Genomic DNA, 15,776 nt, shown 5'->3' on the forward strand with positions numbered 1-15,776 from the left:
ATGCATTCGTGCCAATAGTGCCTCTCCGCCATACTTTCGTGCCTCAGCGGGGATTCCATCCGCTCCCGATGCCCTGTTGGTTCTTGAGCTGACGGATGGCCTTTTCTACCTTGTGCAGGGCTGGGGTTTTGCTGAGATGGTGGCGGGTAACATGCTGCGGGATGGAGTCGAGAACACTCGTGTCAAAGACAGAGTCTCAGTTAAGGAGATCTTCAAAGTGCTCCTTCCAGCGGGTCCTGACTGCCTTGGTGTCCTTGATGAGTATCTCCCCGTTCTTGGCCAGCAGTGGGGTGGGGCCTTGGGTGCATGGGCCGTAGATGGACTTGACTGCGGTGAAGAATCCTCACACATCATGGCTGTCGGCCAGCTGCTGAATCTCCTGAGCTTTCTCCACCCACCATCTATTCTTTAGGTTGCGAGTTTTTTGTTGGACCTCGGCCATAAGCCGTCTGTAAAGCTGCTTTGCTGCTCCCGAGTTGGATTGTTGTTTTAGGTTCAGAAATGCCCTGCGATTTATCAGCTCTTGGATCTCCTGGTCATTGCTGTGTGTGGGAGCTTGCTGTGTGCAAATTGACTGCTGAGTTTCCTACATTACAACAGTACTTCATTGGCTGTAACTCATTTTGAGACTAGAAGGGTCGTGGACCTGAAAAGTTAACGCTGTTTCTCTCTCCACGGATGCTGCCTGACCTGTTGAGTATTTCCAGAATTTTCTGTTTTAATTTGAGATGTCTGAGGCCGTGAAAGGTATATTTTAATACCTTTTAATAACAGTGTCCTACATTTCAAGGCAACACTTGTTGGGGATTTGGGTGAGGTTGCTCTGTTCCTCCGCCGACCTGCGGGGGTCGCTGTCGCCACTCAGCCTGTGGGCGAGGAGGCGGGCTGCTCTTGCCTTTACCCCAACCTCGGGGAGTGGGGTGGGGAAGGACCGCGCGGGGCAGGCCGGGAGCTGTAGTCCGCGGCGGCGGCTGGCGTCAGGACCGTGGGCGGAGCCGGGCCGGCCAAGGAACTACAGATCCCGCGAGCCCCCGCGGCGGCCGCTTGGGAACCGTCAGCGCTGTGAGGAGAGGGAGGCAGTGCGTGCGGTGCGGGGGGATTGCCGGCTCGGCGCTCAAAGCAAGCGGAGGTAGCACCATGGCCGGGGCTATGGCGATCTTGGGTGAGTGTCTCCCTCTCACTCTCCCCGCGGCCGAGTAGCGTCAGCCGCTGACTGAGCTGATATAAAAGAAAGAGCTGCATTTCTATAGCGCCTTTCACGGCCTCAGGACGTCCCAAAGCGCTTCACAGCCAATTAAGTAGTTTTGGAGAGTGGTCACTGTTGGAATGTAGGGAACGCGGCAGTCACTTTGCGCACAGCAAGATCCCACACACAGCAGTGTGACCATGACTCAGATAATCTGTTGTTGTTGTGTTGGTTGAGGGTTAAATATTGTCCCCAGGACACCTGGGGGAACTCCCCTGACTATGACCATGTATCTAATATAACATGTATATCTATAGTAACCATGCTTATAGAGCAATAACTCTCTGTCTCTAATGTCATCATCATCATAGGCAGTCCCTCGAAATCTAAAAGTGAGTTCTCAGGTGATTGAACAGTCCAATACGGGACTTACAGTCTCTGTCACAGTTATATCTAATATGACATGCAATGTATATTTCTAGTAACTCTGCTTATAGAGCACCATCTGTTATATTTAATGTCATATATCTATAATATATAGTTTATAGACCAGTAACATTTTTTTTATAGATATGACCTGTAATGTATATCTGTAGTAACTCTGCTTATAGAGCAATAACTCATATATAATGTCATATAACTATAATATATAGCTTAAAGAGCAATAACTCTTTCTAATATAATATGTAATGTATATCTATAGTAATGCTGCTTATTGAGCAACACCTCATTATATATAATATAACTATAACAATAGAGCAATAACTATCGATAATATAATATGTAATAGTAACATGGCTTATAGAGCAAGATCTGTTATTGTGTCTCACCAGTACATATAATATATCCCTGTAGAAACACTGTTTAGAGAGCAACATCATTATATATTCTATACTGTACTTTTGAGCAATACCTCAATATATAATATATCCCTCATCACTATAGCAACTGTGCTTATAGAGCAAACACTCAATCTAATATATGTAATATATATCTATAGTAACTCTGCTTATTGAGCAACACCTCATTATATATAATGTCATCTACAATATATACCTCATCCTGATCGTAACTCTGCTTGTAGAACAACATCTGTTGTTATATGTATATCCAGTACAGGTGCAGCGTCCAAAATCTGGAGTTCTGGAATCCGGGCCCGCCGACCTTGGGCCACTGCCCTCACCCCCCCGCCGCTCGCCTCGCCCTGCTTGCTGCTGCCGCCCATACCTCGAGGTCTCCTCATCAGCCTGCCCCAACACCACCTCCTCCATGCTGGGGCCCGCCCGAACACCACCTCCATGCTGGGGCCTGCCCGAACACCACCTCCATGCTGGGACCCGCCCGAACAGCTCCACCTCGATGGGGCCAGTGGCCCGAATACCACCTCAGCGGCGATCCCCCTTTTTGATGTTCCGAAATCAGGAAATACCTGAACTTGGGCTCGGGTGTTTTCAGATTCATGGTGTCAGAAAGATGATCCAAAGTCTGGAAAAACGCAGAATCCGGAAGGGCATTGGTCCCAAGTATTCCGGATTCTGGATGCTGCACCTGTATATACAATATATCCCTGTAGAAACGCTGCTTATAGAGCAACAGCAGTATATGTATTTTATATTGTGCTTGTAGAGCAACACCTCAATATATAATATATATCTCATTGCTATAGCAACTCTGCTTATAGAGCAACATCTGTTATATCTATCATATATAATCATAGTAACACTGCTTATAGAGAAACATCTCATCTAATATATATCTCTCTAGAAACATCATCATCATAGGCAGTCCCTCGAAACGAGAATGACTTGCTTCCACGCCAAAAAAAAAGAATGAGTTCACAGGTGTTTCGAATGAAGAACCCAAACTATATCCTGAAGGGTGGAAGATGCCTGTGCTTGGATTTTGTTAACATTTGGTGACTGTTGCACACCAGCCACCACACGGGCTTGACAGAGCTAGGTCTTGTCCAGTGGCAAGGATTACCCTGGAGACCTGCTCTGCTGCATGGACCTAGTGCACACACACATCGCAGTGTGGGCTGGCCCGTGCTGCCCCGGGCCCGAACTCGCGTCTCCCCTGGGCCCCGATCACATCCCTCCACAGTCTCTCGCCCAGAAACACTGCTTATAGAGCAACATCTGTCATTATATATACATCATAGTAACACTGCTTCTCGAACAATACCTCTTTATCTATATCTAATACATATCCCTATCGTAACTCTGCCTATAGAGCAACATCTGTTATCATCTAATATATATCATCCCTATAGTAACACTGCTAATTGAGCAATACAGTATCTGTTATAGATCTTCATCTCATAAATCTACACTATATACTATCCTTGTAGTAACACAGTGCTTATGGAGCAATATCTAAAATAGATCTCATATATCCCTATAGTAACACTATTTATTAAGCAATATTTGTCCTTTCCCATTAATATATCATCTATCCCCATAGTAATACAACTTGTAGAGCAGTATAATGCTTTACTGTTATACAAGAACATAAATAGATGCAGGTATAGGTCGTTAAGCTTGTATATCTATATATATAATATATATATAAATATGTGTCCTAAATGTATGATATAAATATATCTATATAACATCTCTCCATGCATGAAATAGATGTGTATATGATATCTCTTCCTATATGCTCTGTTTTTTATTTATATATATCCTGCGTGTGTTTGTGGGCGAGTGCAGGATCTGACTCGGCTGTGATGCCCCCTTCATGGTCAGATAGCCTGCTGACCCTCATCGTGTCGGCTTACATGAGACCAGTGGCCACTTTGGTGAGTGCTGAAGGGCCGCTGTGGGGAGGGGGAAGAGCTCCCCAGACTCAGTCAGCACCTTCAGGAGAAATGGGGGGGGGGGGGAGTTTCTATCAAGCGGGCATCATTTACTTAAAGTACATTTGAAGATCGTTAAGCCCACAATGACGTGTGGTTTAGATACTGGACACTGTGTTGTGTGGTTCCTGGTAACAAACCAATCACTAACTATATCTTTGTTCAGATAAAATCCAATGTGTTTGGTACAAGAGGTATTTTTGGAGGGCTGGTGATTGTTGATTTAAAGAGGTGACATTTGTGTTGGCAATGAGTAAACACATTTGTGTTTTCTTCTGCAAAAATAAAACTGTTTGAAGTTGAACGGGAGAGTGTTGTACCAGGCACTGAATATACCCACCTCTTGCTGTACCGCACAATATATATTCAAGGGGGTATGGCAGTGTAGTGGTGATGTCACTGGACTAGTAAGCTAGAGGGTTCAAATCTCTGAACTTTGAATTTAAATTCAGTTTAAAATCAAATCTGGAAATAAAACGCTGGTATCAGTAAAAGTGACCATGAAGCTGTCGGATTGTCGTAAAAACCCAACTGGGTCACTGACGTCCTTCAGGGAAGGAAACCTGCCGTCCTTACCCGGTCTGGACCTATATGTGACTCCAGTCCCAACACCAGCATGGTTGACTCGTAACTGCCCCCTCAAGTGGTCACTCAGTTGTATCAAAACAGGGTAATTGGGGATGGGCAATAAATGCTGGCTTTTCCACCGATGCCCACGTCCTGAGAATGAATTTAAAAAAATGTTACTGTACCAAGCATTGAATATGCCCACGGGTTCGTGTTCCAGGCATTAAGTATACCCGCATCAATGTACTGATTCAATGCTGTGACTGCTCAGCAGCTGCAAGTGGGCAAATTGAGGGTTATATTTTGGGGGGTATGGGGGGAGGGTGGTAATTTCCCGTCCAGTTTGCCCCTTTTCGTTGATTGAGGAAAGAATGTTAGCCAGGACCCTGGAAGAACTCCCTTCTCTTTTGATTAGTGCCACGGGATCTTTACTGTCCACCGTAACTGGGGGCGACAGTGTCCTCCTGGGCCAGAGATGGGATACAACGAGCCAGGAGGAGTCCTGCTTGTGTTCATTGTCCAGTTGACCCTCTGCTTGCGACGTGTGGATTTCGAGTGGTGGAAGGGTCACTCCAGACACTCGCTGTCCAGGGGTCACACATGAAGAATGGCTCTTGAATAAGGTACAGTTAGGCTGTGGAACTATACCTCCACAAGAGTCAAATTCTTTAGAGTAGAGTGCTGGGGAATCATTTGCATGTTTTGTGGGGAGACTTCAATCTGGTGAAAGAAAGAAAGACTTCCATTTGTACAGCACCTTTCATAACCTCAGGATATCCCAAAGTGCTTTACAGCCAATAAAGAACGTTTTGAAGTGTACTTGTTGCAGGAAACACGGCAGCCAATTTGTACACAGCAATGTGACCATGACCAGATAATCTGTTTTTTGTGATGTTGATTGAGGGATAAATATTGGCCCAGGACACCAGGGAGAACTTACCTGCTCTACTTCGAAGTAGTGGCCGTTGGGTCTTTTACATCCACCTCAGAGAGCAGACGGCTTCTCCTTTGACATCTCCTCCAAAAGACATCACCTCCGACAGTGCAGCACTCCCCCAGTACCTCACTGGGAGCGCCAGCCTAGATTTTAGTGCTCGAGTCTCTGGAGTGGGACTTGGACCCACAACCTTCTGACTCCGAGACGAGCGAGTGCTACCCACTGAGGCACAGCTGACACACACAAACAAACCACACACTAAGCACGCTTTTTTCCTCCTTCCCTTATGTCATTTTAGTAAACAGTTTGATGCTCTTATCAGATGAAAAAAGACTGTTGAAAATCTCTCCAGCAATTAAATGCATAACACCCATTGTCAAACTTGTTTCTCCTCGGTAGATGAAGTGATTAAAATTAACTTGGTGTGTGGAGTGCTCGCTGAAACTGATACAAATTTGGAATCTTCCCTTTCCTGTTGCCTTGTTTTTCCACTTCTCTCTCTTTCCTCGGAGAGCCCCTTTAGTCTTAGAATCATAAAAATTTACAGCACGGAAGGAGGTCATTTCGGCCCATCGTGTCGGGCTGACAAAGAGCTGTCCGGCCTAATCCCACTTACCAGCTCTTGGTCCGTAGCCCTGTTGGTTACAACACTTCAAATGCATAACCAAGTACTTTTTAAATGTGGTGAAGGTTTCTGCCTCTCCCACCCTTTCAGGCAGTGAGTTCCAGACCCCCACCACCCTCTGGGTGAAAAGATTTCCCCTCTAAACCTCCTACCAATTACTTTAAATCTATGCCCCCTGGTTGTTGACCCCTCTGCTAAGGGAAACAGGTGCTTCCTATCCACTCTATCTAGGCCCCTCATAATTTTATACACCTCAATAAGTCTCCACTCAGCCTCCTCTGTTCCAAAGAAAACAGACCCAGCCTATCCAATCTTTTCTCATAGCTAAAATTATCCAGTCCAGGCAATATCCTTGTAAATCTCCTCTGTACTCTCTCTACTGCAATCACATCGTTCCTGTAATGTGACGAGAACTGTACACAGTACTCTAGCTGCGGCCGAACCAGTGTTTTATATAGTTCAAGCATAACCTCCTTGCTCTTGTATTCTATGCTTCGGCTAATAAAGGCAAGTATTCCATATGCCGCCTTAACCACCTTATCTACTTGGCCTGCTACCTTCAGGGATCTGTGGACATGCAGTCCAAGGTCCCTTTGTTCCTCGACACTTCTCAGTATCGTACCATTTAATGTGAATTCCCTTGCCTTGTTAGCCCTCCCCAAATGCATTACATCTTCCTTGCACTCTTGACAGCACTGACTCCGGGGGTTGGGTGCACTTCCATGGGTGCCATGAACCTTCTGGTACCTCGCGCAAGTGCCCACCTTTCATGTGCGAGCCTACACTGTGAGCTGTTCAACTAGTAAAGGATCACCTCTGAACCTTTTGGTGCTGGCACCAGGAGTGTCAGCCTGAATGATGTGCTCAAGACTCAGGAGTGGATCTTGAACCCACAGCCTTCTGACTCGAGGCAAGAGTGCCTAGGCCGACATCAATGGATCACAGCCAAGCCGATCCATTCCTTGGCTGGAGTTCCTTGGTGTACCTTTGCCCAGTGTACTAGTTCCTCAGTAGTGAAGCTCTGGCCAATTCCCACTTACAGCAATCAGATAATGACCAGATAGTCTTTATTTTTAGTGAAGTTAGTTGAAGGATAAATATTGGCCAGGACACCGGGGAGATTGCCCCTACTTTTGTTCTAAAATGCCATGGGATCTTTTACGTCCACCTGAGAGAGCAGACACGGAGCCTCAGTTTACGTCTCATCTGAAAGTCGGCACCTCCGACAGTGCAGCACACCCTCAGCACTGCACTGGAGTGTTGGCCTGGGTTTTGTGCTCCAGTCTCTGGAGCGGGAATCAATCCCACCTCCTGACACGAAGGTTGAGTGTTACCAACTGAGCCACGGCTGACGACCACAGTTGGGTTTCTGCCGAGCTTCCGGGCGCGTGCGCGGAAGTAACTCCCAAGGGAAAGTCTTGCCCGCTGGAGCGTCCCTCGGTTGGCCGTCAGTTGGAAGCGGTCTTTCACTCCAGGTCCTTGTGTTCTGCAGGCTCCTCTGTCCTCGCCCTACTTCTGGCCGGCTACTTGGCGCAGCAGTACCTGCCCCCGCCCAAGCCGAAGGTGATCGGCCTGGACCTCGGCACCACCTACTGCTCCGTCGGTGTGTTCCAGCCCGGCACCGGCAACGTGGAGGTGATTGCGGACAAGGCTGGGCGGAAGAGCTTGCCCAGCGTGGTGTCGTTCACCGACTGGGAGATATTGGTGGGCTACGAAGCGCTGGAACTGGCCGACGCTAATCCGCTCAACACCGTGTACGACGCCAAACGCTTCATTGGGAAGAGCTTCACGCCGGAGGAGCTGAGCGCGGAAAGCAGCCGCTACCAGTTTAAGGTACCAGCCAGAACATTTTGTTTATCAATTCCAGCTCTGGGCGCGCCACACTTTAGGAAGGATGTCAAGGTCGTGGAGAGGGTGCGGAGGCGAATAATCAGAGGGATGAGGGTCTTTGGTTATGTAGAGAAGCTGGGATTGTTCTCGGAGCAGTGATAGTTAATCATTGACATTTACAGCACAGGAAGAGGTCATTTCGGCCCATCGTGTCTGCGCCGACCGACCAAGAGCTATCGGGCCTAATCCCACTTTCCAGCTCTAGGTCCGTAGCCCTGTAGGTTACGGTACTTCAAGTGGATATCCAAGTACTTTTAAATATGGTGAGGGTGACAGACCTGTACCCACCAGTACTGTACCCATGTTAAACAGTGACAGACCTGTACCCACCAGTATTGTACCCCAGCGTTATACAGTGACAGACCTGTACCCACCAGTATTGTACCCCAGCGTTATACAGTGACAGACCTGTGCTTACCAGTACTGTAACCCAGTGTTATACAGTGACAGACCTGTGCTTACCAGTACTGTACCCCAGTGTTATACAGTGACAGACCTGTGCTTGTCACTACTATACCCCAGTGTTGTACAGTGACAGACCTGTGCTTGTCACTACTATACCCCAGTGTTATACAGTGACAGACCTGTACCCACCAGTATTGTACCCCAGCGTTATACAGTGACAGACCTGTGCTTACCAGTACTGTACCCCAGTGTTATACAGCAACAGACCTGTACCCACAAGTACTGTACCGTAGCGTTATACAGTGACAGACCTGTGCTTACCAGTACTGTACCCCAGCGTTATACAGTGACAGACCTGTACCCACCAGGCAGAATTCCAAACCCCCATCACCCTCTAGGTAAATAAATTTTCCCTCAAATCCCCTCTAAACCTACCAATTACTTTAAATGTATGCTCCCTGGTTGTTGACCCCTCTGCCAAGGGAAACGGGTCCTTCCTGTCCACTCTATCCAGGATACTCATAATTTTATATATCTCAATCAGGTCTCCCCTCAGCCTCTGTTCCAAAGAAAACACACCCAACATCTCCAGTCTTTCCTCATAGCCAAAATTCTCCAGTCCAGGCAACATTCTTGTAAATCTCCTCTGCACCCTTTCCAGTGCAATCACATCTTTCACTGGAAACTTATTAAGGGGAAACTTCAGCAGGGCATAGGTTGGTGAAATGAGCAGACGCGTGGTAGATGTAAATTAACGCATTGAAGTGTGAGGTGATTAATTTGGAAGCAAGAATGAGGAGAGGCAAAATAATTTAAATGGTACAATTAAAAAGTGGTATTGGAACAGAGAGCCCTACAGGCTCGCATACACAAACCTAAAGGTGGCAGCAAAAGTTGATGAAGCAAGCACATGGGATCGTGGGATTTTTAGAGGCATAGAGTACAAAAACAAGGAACATTTATAAATCACTGGTTAAGCCCCAGTGAGTACTGGAGTATTGTGTCCAATTCTGGGCTCCACACTTCAGGAAGGATATCCAGGCCTTGTAGAGGGTGCTCGGCAGATTTATGAGAATAGTGCCAGGAATGAGGGACTTCAGTTTTGTGGAGAGACTGGAGAAATTGGGCTTGTTCTGCTCAGAGCAGAGAAGAATTCAGGCGAGATTTAATAGAGGTTTTCAAATTCATGGATGGTTTTGGTGGCATACATAAGAAATAGGAGTAGGCCATGCGGCCCCTCGAGCCTGCTCCGCCATGGCTGATCCGATCATGGACTCGGCTCCACTTCCCTGCCCGTTGCCCATAACCCCTTATTCCCTTATCGGTTAAGAAACTGTCTATCTCTGCCTTAAATTTATTCAATGACCCAGCTTCCACAGCTCTCTAAGACAGCGAATTCCACAGATTTACAACCCTCTGAGAAGAAATTCGTCCTCATCTCAGTTTTAAATGGGCGTCCCTTTATTCTAAGATCATGCCCCCTAGTTCTAGTCTCCCCTATCAGTGGAAACATCCTCTCTGTGTCCACCTTGTCGAGCCCCCTCATAATCTTATACGTTTTGATAAGATCACTTCTTATTCTTCTGAGTTCCACTGAGTAGAGGCCCAACCTAGTGAACCTTCTCTGAATTGCCTCCAAAGCAAGTATATCCTTTCTCAAATATGGAAACCAGGAGTAAATAAGGAGAACCAATTTCCAGTGGCAGAAGGGTGGGAAACTTTGTAACCGCCTTGACTTAAACATTCCATTAACCTTTCTGATTACTTTTAGTACTGCTGGGTACAGGTCTGTCACTGTATAATATTGGGGTACAGTACTAGTGGGTACAGGTCTGTCACTGTATAACACTAGGGTATAGTACTGGTGGATACGGGTCTGTCAGTGTATAACACTGGGGTACAGTACTGGTGGGTACAGGTCTGTCACTGTATAACACTGGGGTACAGTACTGGTGGGTACAGGTCTGTGACTATAACACTCGGGTACAGTACTGGTGGGTACGGGTCTGTCAGTATATAACACTGGGGTACAGTACTGGTGGGTACAGGTCTGTCACTGTATAACACTGGGGTACAGTACTGGTGGGTACAGGTCTGTCACTGTATAACACTGGGGTACAGTACTGGTGGGTACAGGTCTGTCACTGTATAACACTGGGATACAGTACTGGTGGGTACAGGTCTGTCACTGTATAACACTCGGGTACAGTACTGGTGGGTGCGGGTCTGTCAGTATATAACACTGGGGTACAGTACTGGTGTGTACAGGTCTGGTTACAGGGTCGGAGCACATTGAGGTTGAATTAAGAGTGCCCCATGAATGCTGTGGTGTATGTTTGTTTTGTTTTATCTAAAGAGTATTGAGCACACTATATATTCCCCTCCGACAGGTTGTGAACAACAAGGGTGATGCGGAGTTCTCCGTTTCTGCTAACGAATCATTGCGCGTCACGCCCGAGTACATCGGCTCGCGGCTGCTGTTGGAGTTGAAGAAGATGGCGGAGGAGTATCTGGGGATGCCCGTGAGCAAGGCCGTTATCTCGGTACCGGCAGAGTTCGACGAGAGGCAGAGGAACCACACGGTGAAAGCAGCACAGCTGGCAGGTAAGCGGGGCGATGGCTGAACTCGTGTGGCACCATGTCATGTCCCCTTAATCTCGCCGGTCGTCGTCTTCCATAGTTTGGCTGGTTTTGGTCAGAGTCTGTATTGGAGCAAGGTTAGCTTGAGTTTGTTTCGCAGTGTCCATTCGCCATTCCCAGGGCAGCACAGTCTAGCACTAACTCTCTGCACATTACACTCGTCAACGTAAGGAGCTCCCTCTACACAGTTATTGAAACATGTAAGATTCTGAGGGGGTGACAGGATAGATGGAGAGAGAATGTTTTCCCTCACTGGGGAATCTAGAACTAGGGGGCATAGTTTCAGAATAAGGGGGTCACCCATTTAAGACAAAGTTGAGGAGGAATTTCTTCTGAGAGTCGTAAATCTTTGGAATTCTCTACCCCAGATAGCTTGTGGAGGCTGAGTCATTGAAGATATTCAAGGTGGAGATAGACAGATTTTTGCTCTATAAGGGAGTCCAGGGTTGTGGGGAGCGGGCAGGGAAGTGGAGTTGAAGCCAAGATCAGATCAGCCATGATCTTACCGAATGGCAGAGCAGGCTCGAGGGGCCAAGTAGCCTACTCCTGCTCCTATTTCTGATGATCTTATGTTTGTCTTGCAGGATTGGACATCCTGCGGGTGATCAATGAGCCGACCGCAGCTGCCATGGCCTACGGGCTCCACAAGGTGGATGTTTTCAACGTGTTGGTGGTGGACCTGGGGGGCGGCACCTTGGACGTATCTCTGCTGAACAAACAGGGAGGGATGTTCCTGACCAGAGCCATGGCAGGTAAAGGAATCACTGTGTCCAGTTCTGGACCCGGTCAGTGTTCTCTTTAGAAAGGATATACTGGCCTTGGAAGGAGTGTAGCGCAGATTCAGCAGAATGTTACCAGGGCTCCAAGGGTTAGATTATGAGGCGAGATTAAATAAACTAGGCTTACATTCCTTGGAATATAGAAGCTTAAGGGGTGATCTGATTGAAGTTTTTAGGATTTTGAAAGAATTGTTAGAAAGAGAGAAACTTTCTTCCACTGGTGGGGCGAGTCGAGGACAAGGGGACATAACCTTAAAATCAGGGCCTGGCCATTGAGGAGTTTCACGCACAGGGTAGTAGGTATGGAACGATTTCCCATGAAAAACAGCAGATGCCAGCTCAATTAATCATTTTAAATTTGGGATCGATAGATTTTTTGTTAGCAAGGTTATTGAAGGACATGGAGCCAAAGTGGGGGGTGGGTGGGGGGGCAAGGGGGTGGGTGGGGGGGGAGGGAGGGAGGGTGGGGAGGGAGGGAGGGTGGGGTGGGGGGGGGTGGGGTGGGGTGGGTGGGGGGAGGGGGGGAGGGGAGGGGGGGGTGGAGAGGGGGGGGTGGGTGGGGCGGGGGGAGGGGTGGGGGAGTGTTGGGGGGAGGGGCAGGGGGAGGGTGGGGGGTGCGGGGCAGGGGGAGGGTGGTTGGGGGGGGCAGAGGGGAGGGTTGGGGGGGGCATGGGGAGGGTTGGGGGGAGGGTGGGTGGGGGGGCGGGCAGGGGGGAGGGTTGTGGGGAGGGGGAGGGTTGTGGGGAGGGGGAGGATGGGGGGGCAGGGGGGAGGGTTGGTGGGGGGTGGGGGGGAGGGTTGGTGGGGGGCAGGGGGGTGGGGGGGGAGGGTTGGTGGGGGGCAGGGGGGAGGGTGGGGGTGAGGGAGTGCAGCGTAGGTTTACCAGAATGATATCCGGAGATTACATAAACTAGGGTCGTATTCCCTAGAATTTAGAAGGTTAAGTGGTCATTTAATCGAAGTTTTCAAGATATTAAGGTGAACAGATAAGGTGGATAGTGAAATTGTTTCCACTAGTTGGGGAGTCTAGGACTAGGGAGCATAGCTTAGAAATTAGAGCCAGACCTTTCAGGAGTGAAATTAGGAAACACTTCTACGCACAATGGGTGGTAGAAGATTGGAACTCTCTTCCGCAAATGGCAATTGATGCTGGGTCAATTGTTAATTTTAAATCTGAGATTGATAGGTTTTTATTAACTAAAGGTAGCCTCTTGTCCCTATGTAAAGTGTGGTCATTGTTGTAATGTAGATCTTAGTATTCCGATTTAGAATTTATCCAACAATGAGACAACAACCCTTTCCAAATCACCAAAGTTTTAAAACTGGTCAAGTCAGCAAATATGAAAATAGAATAATGTGAGCTCGGCTTCGAGGAGGAATGGGAGGCTGGGTATCGGGGTTGATGTGACTCATGGTCTGAGATTGGATTCCTGCAAGAAGAAACACCGATGCTGAGTAAAGCTCCCTCTACACTGTTCTATCAAACACTCCCAGGGCAGGTACAGCACGGGTTAGATACAGAGTAAAGCTCCCTCTACACTGTCCCATCAAACACTCCCAGGGCAGGTACAGCACGGGTTAGATACAGAGTAAAGCTCCCTCTACACTGTCCCATCAAACACTCCCAGGGCAGGTACAGCACGGGGTTAGATACAGAGTAAAGCTCCCTCTACACTGTCCCATCAAACACTCCCAGGGCAGGTGCAGGGGATTAGATACAGAGTAAAGCTCCCTCTACACTGTCCCATCAAACACTCCCAGGGCAGGTACAGCACGGGTTAGATACAGAGTAAAGCTCCCTCTACACTGTCCCATCAAACACCCCCAGGGCAGGTACAGCACGGGTTAGATACAGAGTAAAGCTCCCTCTACACTGTCCCATCAAACACTCCCAGAGCAGGTACAGCACGGGGTTAGATACAGAGTAAAGCTCCCTCTACACTGTCCCATCAAACACTCCCAGGGCAGGTACAGCATGGGTTAGATACAGAGTAAAATTAGTTTAAATTTGTAGGGCAGTGAAGAAGAACAAGGGGGGGGGGGGAGTGGGACTAATTGGATTGCTCTTTCAAAGAGCCGGCACAGGGATGGTGGCCCGATTGGCCTCCCCCTCTGCTGTAAGATTCTAATCCATCCAAGTTCTGACCGTCTGACTTCATTTATTTGTGCAGGAAATAACCAGCTGGGCGGCCAGGACTTTAACCAGCGGTTGCTGCAGTTCCTGCTTGACCAGATTCAGCGACGGTACGGAGCCTCGCCGTCCCGCAAGCAGGACGTGCACCACCTGCGCCAAGCGGTGGAAGCGGCCAAGCTGAACCTGACCCTCTCCGACTCGGCGCTGATCCAGGTGCCGCTGTGGCTGCCTGACCCCGGGCGGCCCCGAGGAGCCGGCAACGACGGCGGCGGCAGCCACACCAAAGTTTTGTTCGAGGAAACGGTGACCAGGGAGCTCTTTGAGGAGCTGAACCGCGACCTCTTTGAGAAGATCCTGGAGCCGGTGGAGGAGGTGCTGTCCCGCGGGCACCTGGGCCGCCGCGAGGTGGACGAGATCGTGCTGGTCGGCGGCTCCACCCGCATCCCGCGGATACGCCGGGTCATCCGCCAATTCTTCGACAAGGACCCCAACACCTCGGTGGATCCCGACCTGGCAGTGGTGATTGGCGTTACCATACAGGCGGGGATCATGGGCGGCTCGTGGCCGCTGCAGGTCAGCGCCCTGGAGGTTCCCAACCGGCATTTACGGAAAACGAACTTCAACTAACGGATTCTTCTTCCTGCCCCCACGGCCCGCACTGAACTTGCTCGCAAAGAATTGGAAGGTGATTAGTATTTGCAGCGGTGTGGATCGGGGGGGTGGGTGAACATGCACTTGGTCTTAATGCAATTACAATCTTCACATTCACCTCCCAATCTTCCGTCAAATCATTCTGCAAGGTCAGTCATTGTTAATTTTGGGAGCTTTGCTTTTTTAACATTCTGGTATTCCACATTCCTCTTTTTTTTTTTAAATACATAAAAGCTGTTTAGCGAATAGAGTCGTTCGGATTAACACTGGGACTGCATTGCCCATTATGTTGAACTGGTCACCAGACATCGCTGCTCTCGGCAATCTCTTACAAAATCTGCAATTTGGCGATTGCACCGTTTTATTTTCCCCTCTCGCTTCGCTGATTCCCCGTGCTAACGCAGCGCTTGGCGTTCTGCACAGCCAAGCAGCTCCACACAGTTTCTGCTCTTGTCTGGGCTCGAGTGTCACAGGGGACACAGGACTTGGACGCGAGTGTCACAGGGGACAGGTGGCAGGTAAAGTCAGGCCGAGATCCCACCCCTCCTGCGCTGGGCATTGGACGTCGGGTGAAGACAAGATGGGCCTTACACCTGGCAGCCCCTCGCTTGTCTTAAGCTGGCACTGGAAGAATGAGCGACCTCGGGAGAGTGGTGCAAGGGGGCGGGCAACGAGACCTGGGTGTCATGGTACATCAGTCATTGAAGGTTGGCATGCAGGTACAGCAGGCGGTTAAGAAAGCAAATGGCATGTTGGCCTTCATAGCGAGGGGATTTGAATACAGGGGCAGGGAGGTGTTGCTACAGTTGTACAGGGCCTTGGTGAGGCCACACCTGGAGTATTGTGTACAGTTTTGGTCTCCTAACTTGAGGAAGGACATTCTTGCTATTGAGGGAGTGCAGCGAAGGTTCACCAGACTGATTCCCGGGATGGCGGGACTGACCTATCAAGAAAGATTGGATCAATTGGGCTTGTATTCACTGGAGTTCAGAAGAATGAGAGGGGACCTCATAGAAACGTTTAAAATTCTGACGGGTTTAGACAGGTTAGATGCAGAAAGAATGTTCCCAATGTTGGGGAAGTCCAGAACCAGGGGTCACAGTCT

At 48.8% G+C, this 15,776-nt stretch overlaps 1 protein-coding gene across 1 annotated transcript; it reads left to right on the plus strand.

Annotated features, from left to right (window-relative positions):
* The first annotated feature begins 1,059 nt into the window (after window positions 1–1,059).
* hspa13 (heat shock protein 70 family, member 13) lies at window positions 1,060–15,538 on the plus strand. The gene is made up of 5 exons (XM_070893247.1): window positions 1,060–1,162; window positions 7,665–8,005; window positions 10,858–11,071; window positions 11,692–11,859; window positions 14,058–15,538. The coding sequence occupies exons 1-5, from the start codon at window positions 1,138–1,140 to the stop codon at window positions 14,645–14,647; spliced, it is 1,338 nt and encodes a 445-aa protein (XP_070749348.1). The 5' UTR covers window positions 1,060–1,137; the 3' UTR covers window positions 14,648–15,538.
* The last annotated feature ends 238 nt before the right edge of the window (window positions 15,539–15,776 follow it).

This window comes from Pristiophorus japonicus, chromosome 11 (assembly GCF_044704955.1).
Source record: "Pristiophorus japonicus isolate sPriJap1 chromosome 11, sPriJap1.hap1, whole genome shotgun sequence".
NCBI lineage: Eukaryota > Metazoa > Chordata > Chondrichthyes > Pristiophoridae > Pristiophorus > Pristiophorus japonicus.

Bases quoted from the DNA above. Each gene is read 5' to 3' on its own strand.
- hspa13 (XM_070893247.1), top strand. From the start codon at position 1,138: ATGGCCGGGGCTATGGCGATCTTGG. The intron at 1,163-7,664 runs GTGAGTGTCTCC...TGTGTTCTGCAG, and splicing joins CGGGGCTATGGCGATCTTGG to GCTCCTCTGTCCTCGCCCTA. The intron at 11,072-11,691 runs GTAAGCGGGGCG...TTTGTCTTGCAG, and splicing joins GAAAGCAGCACAGCTGGCAG to GATTGGACATCCTGCGGGTG.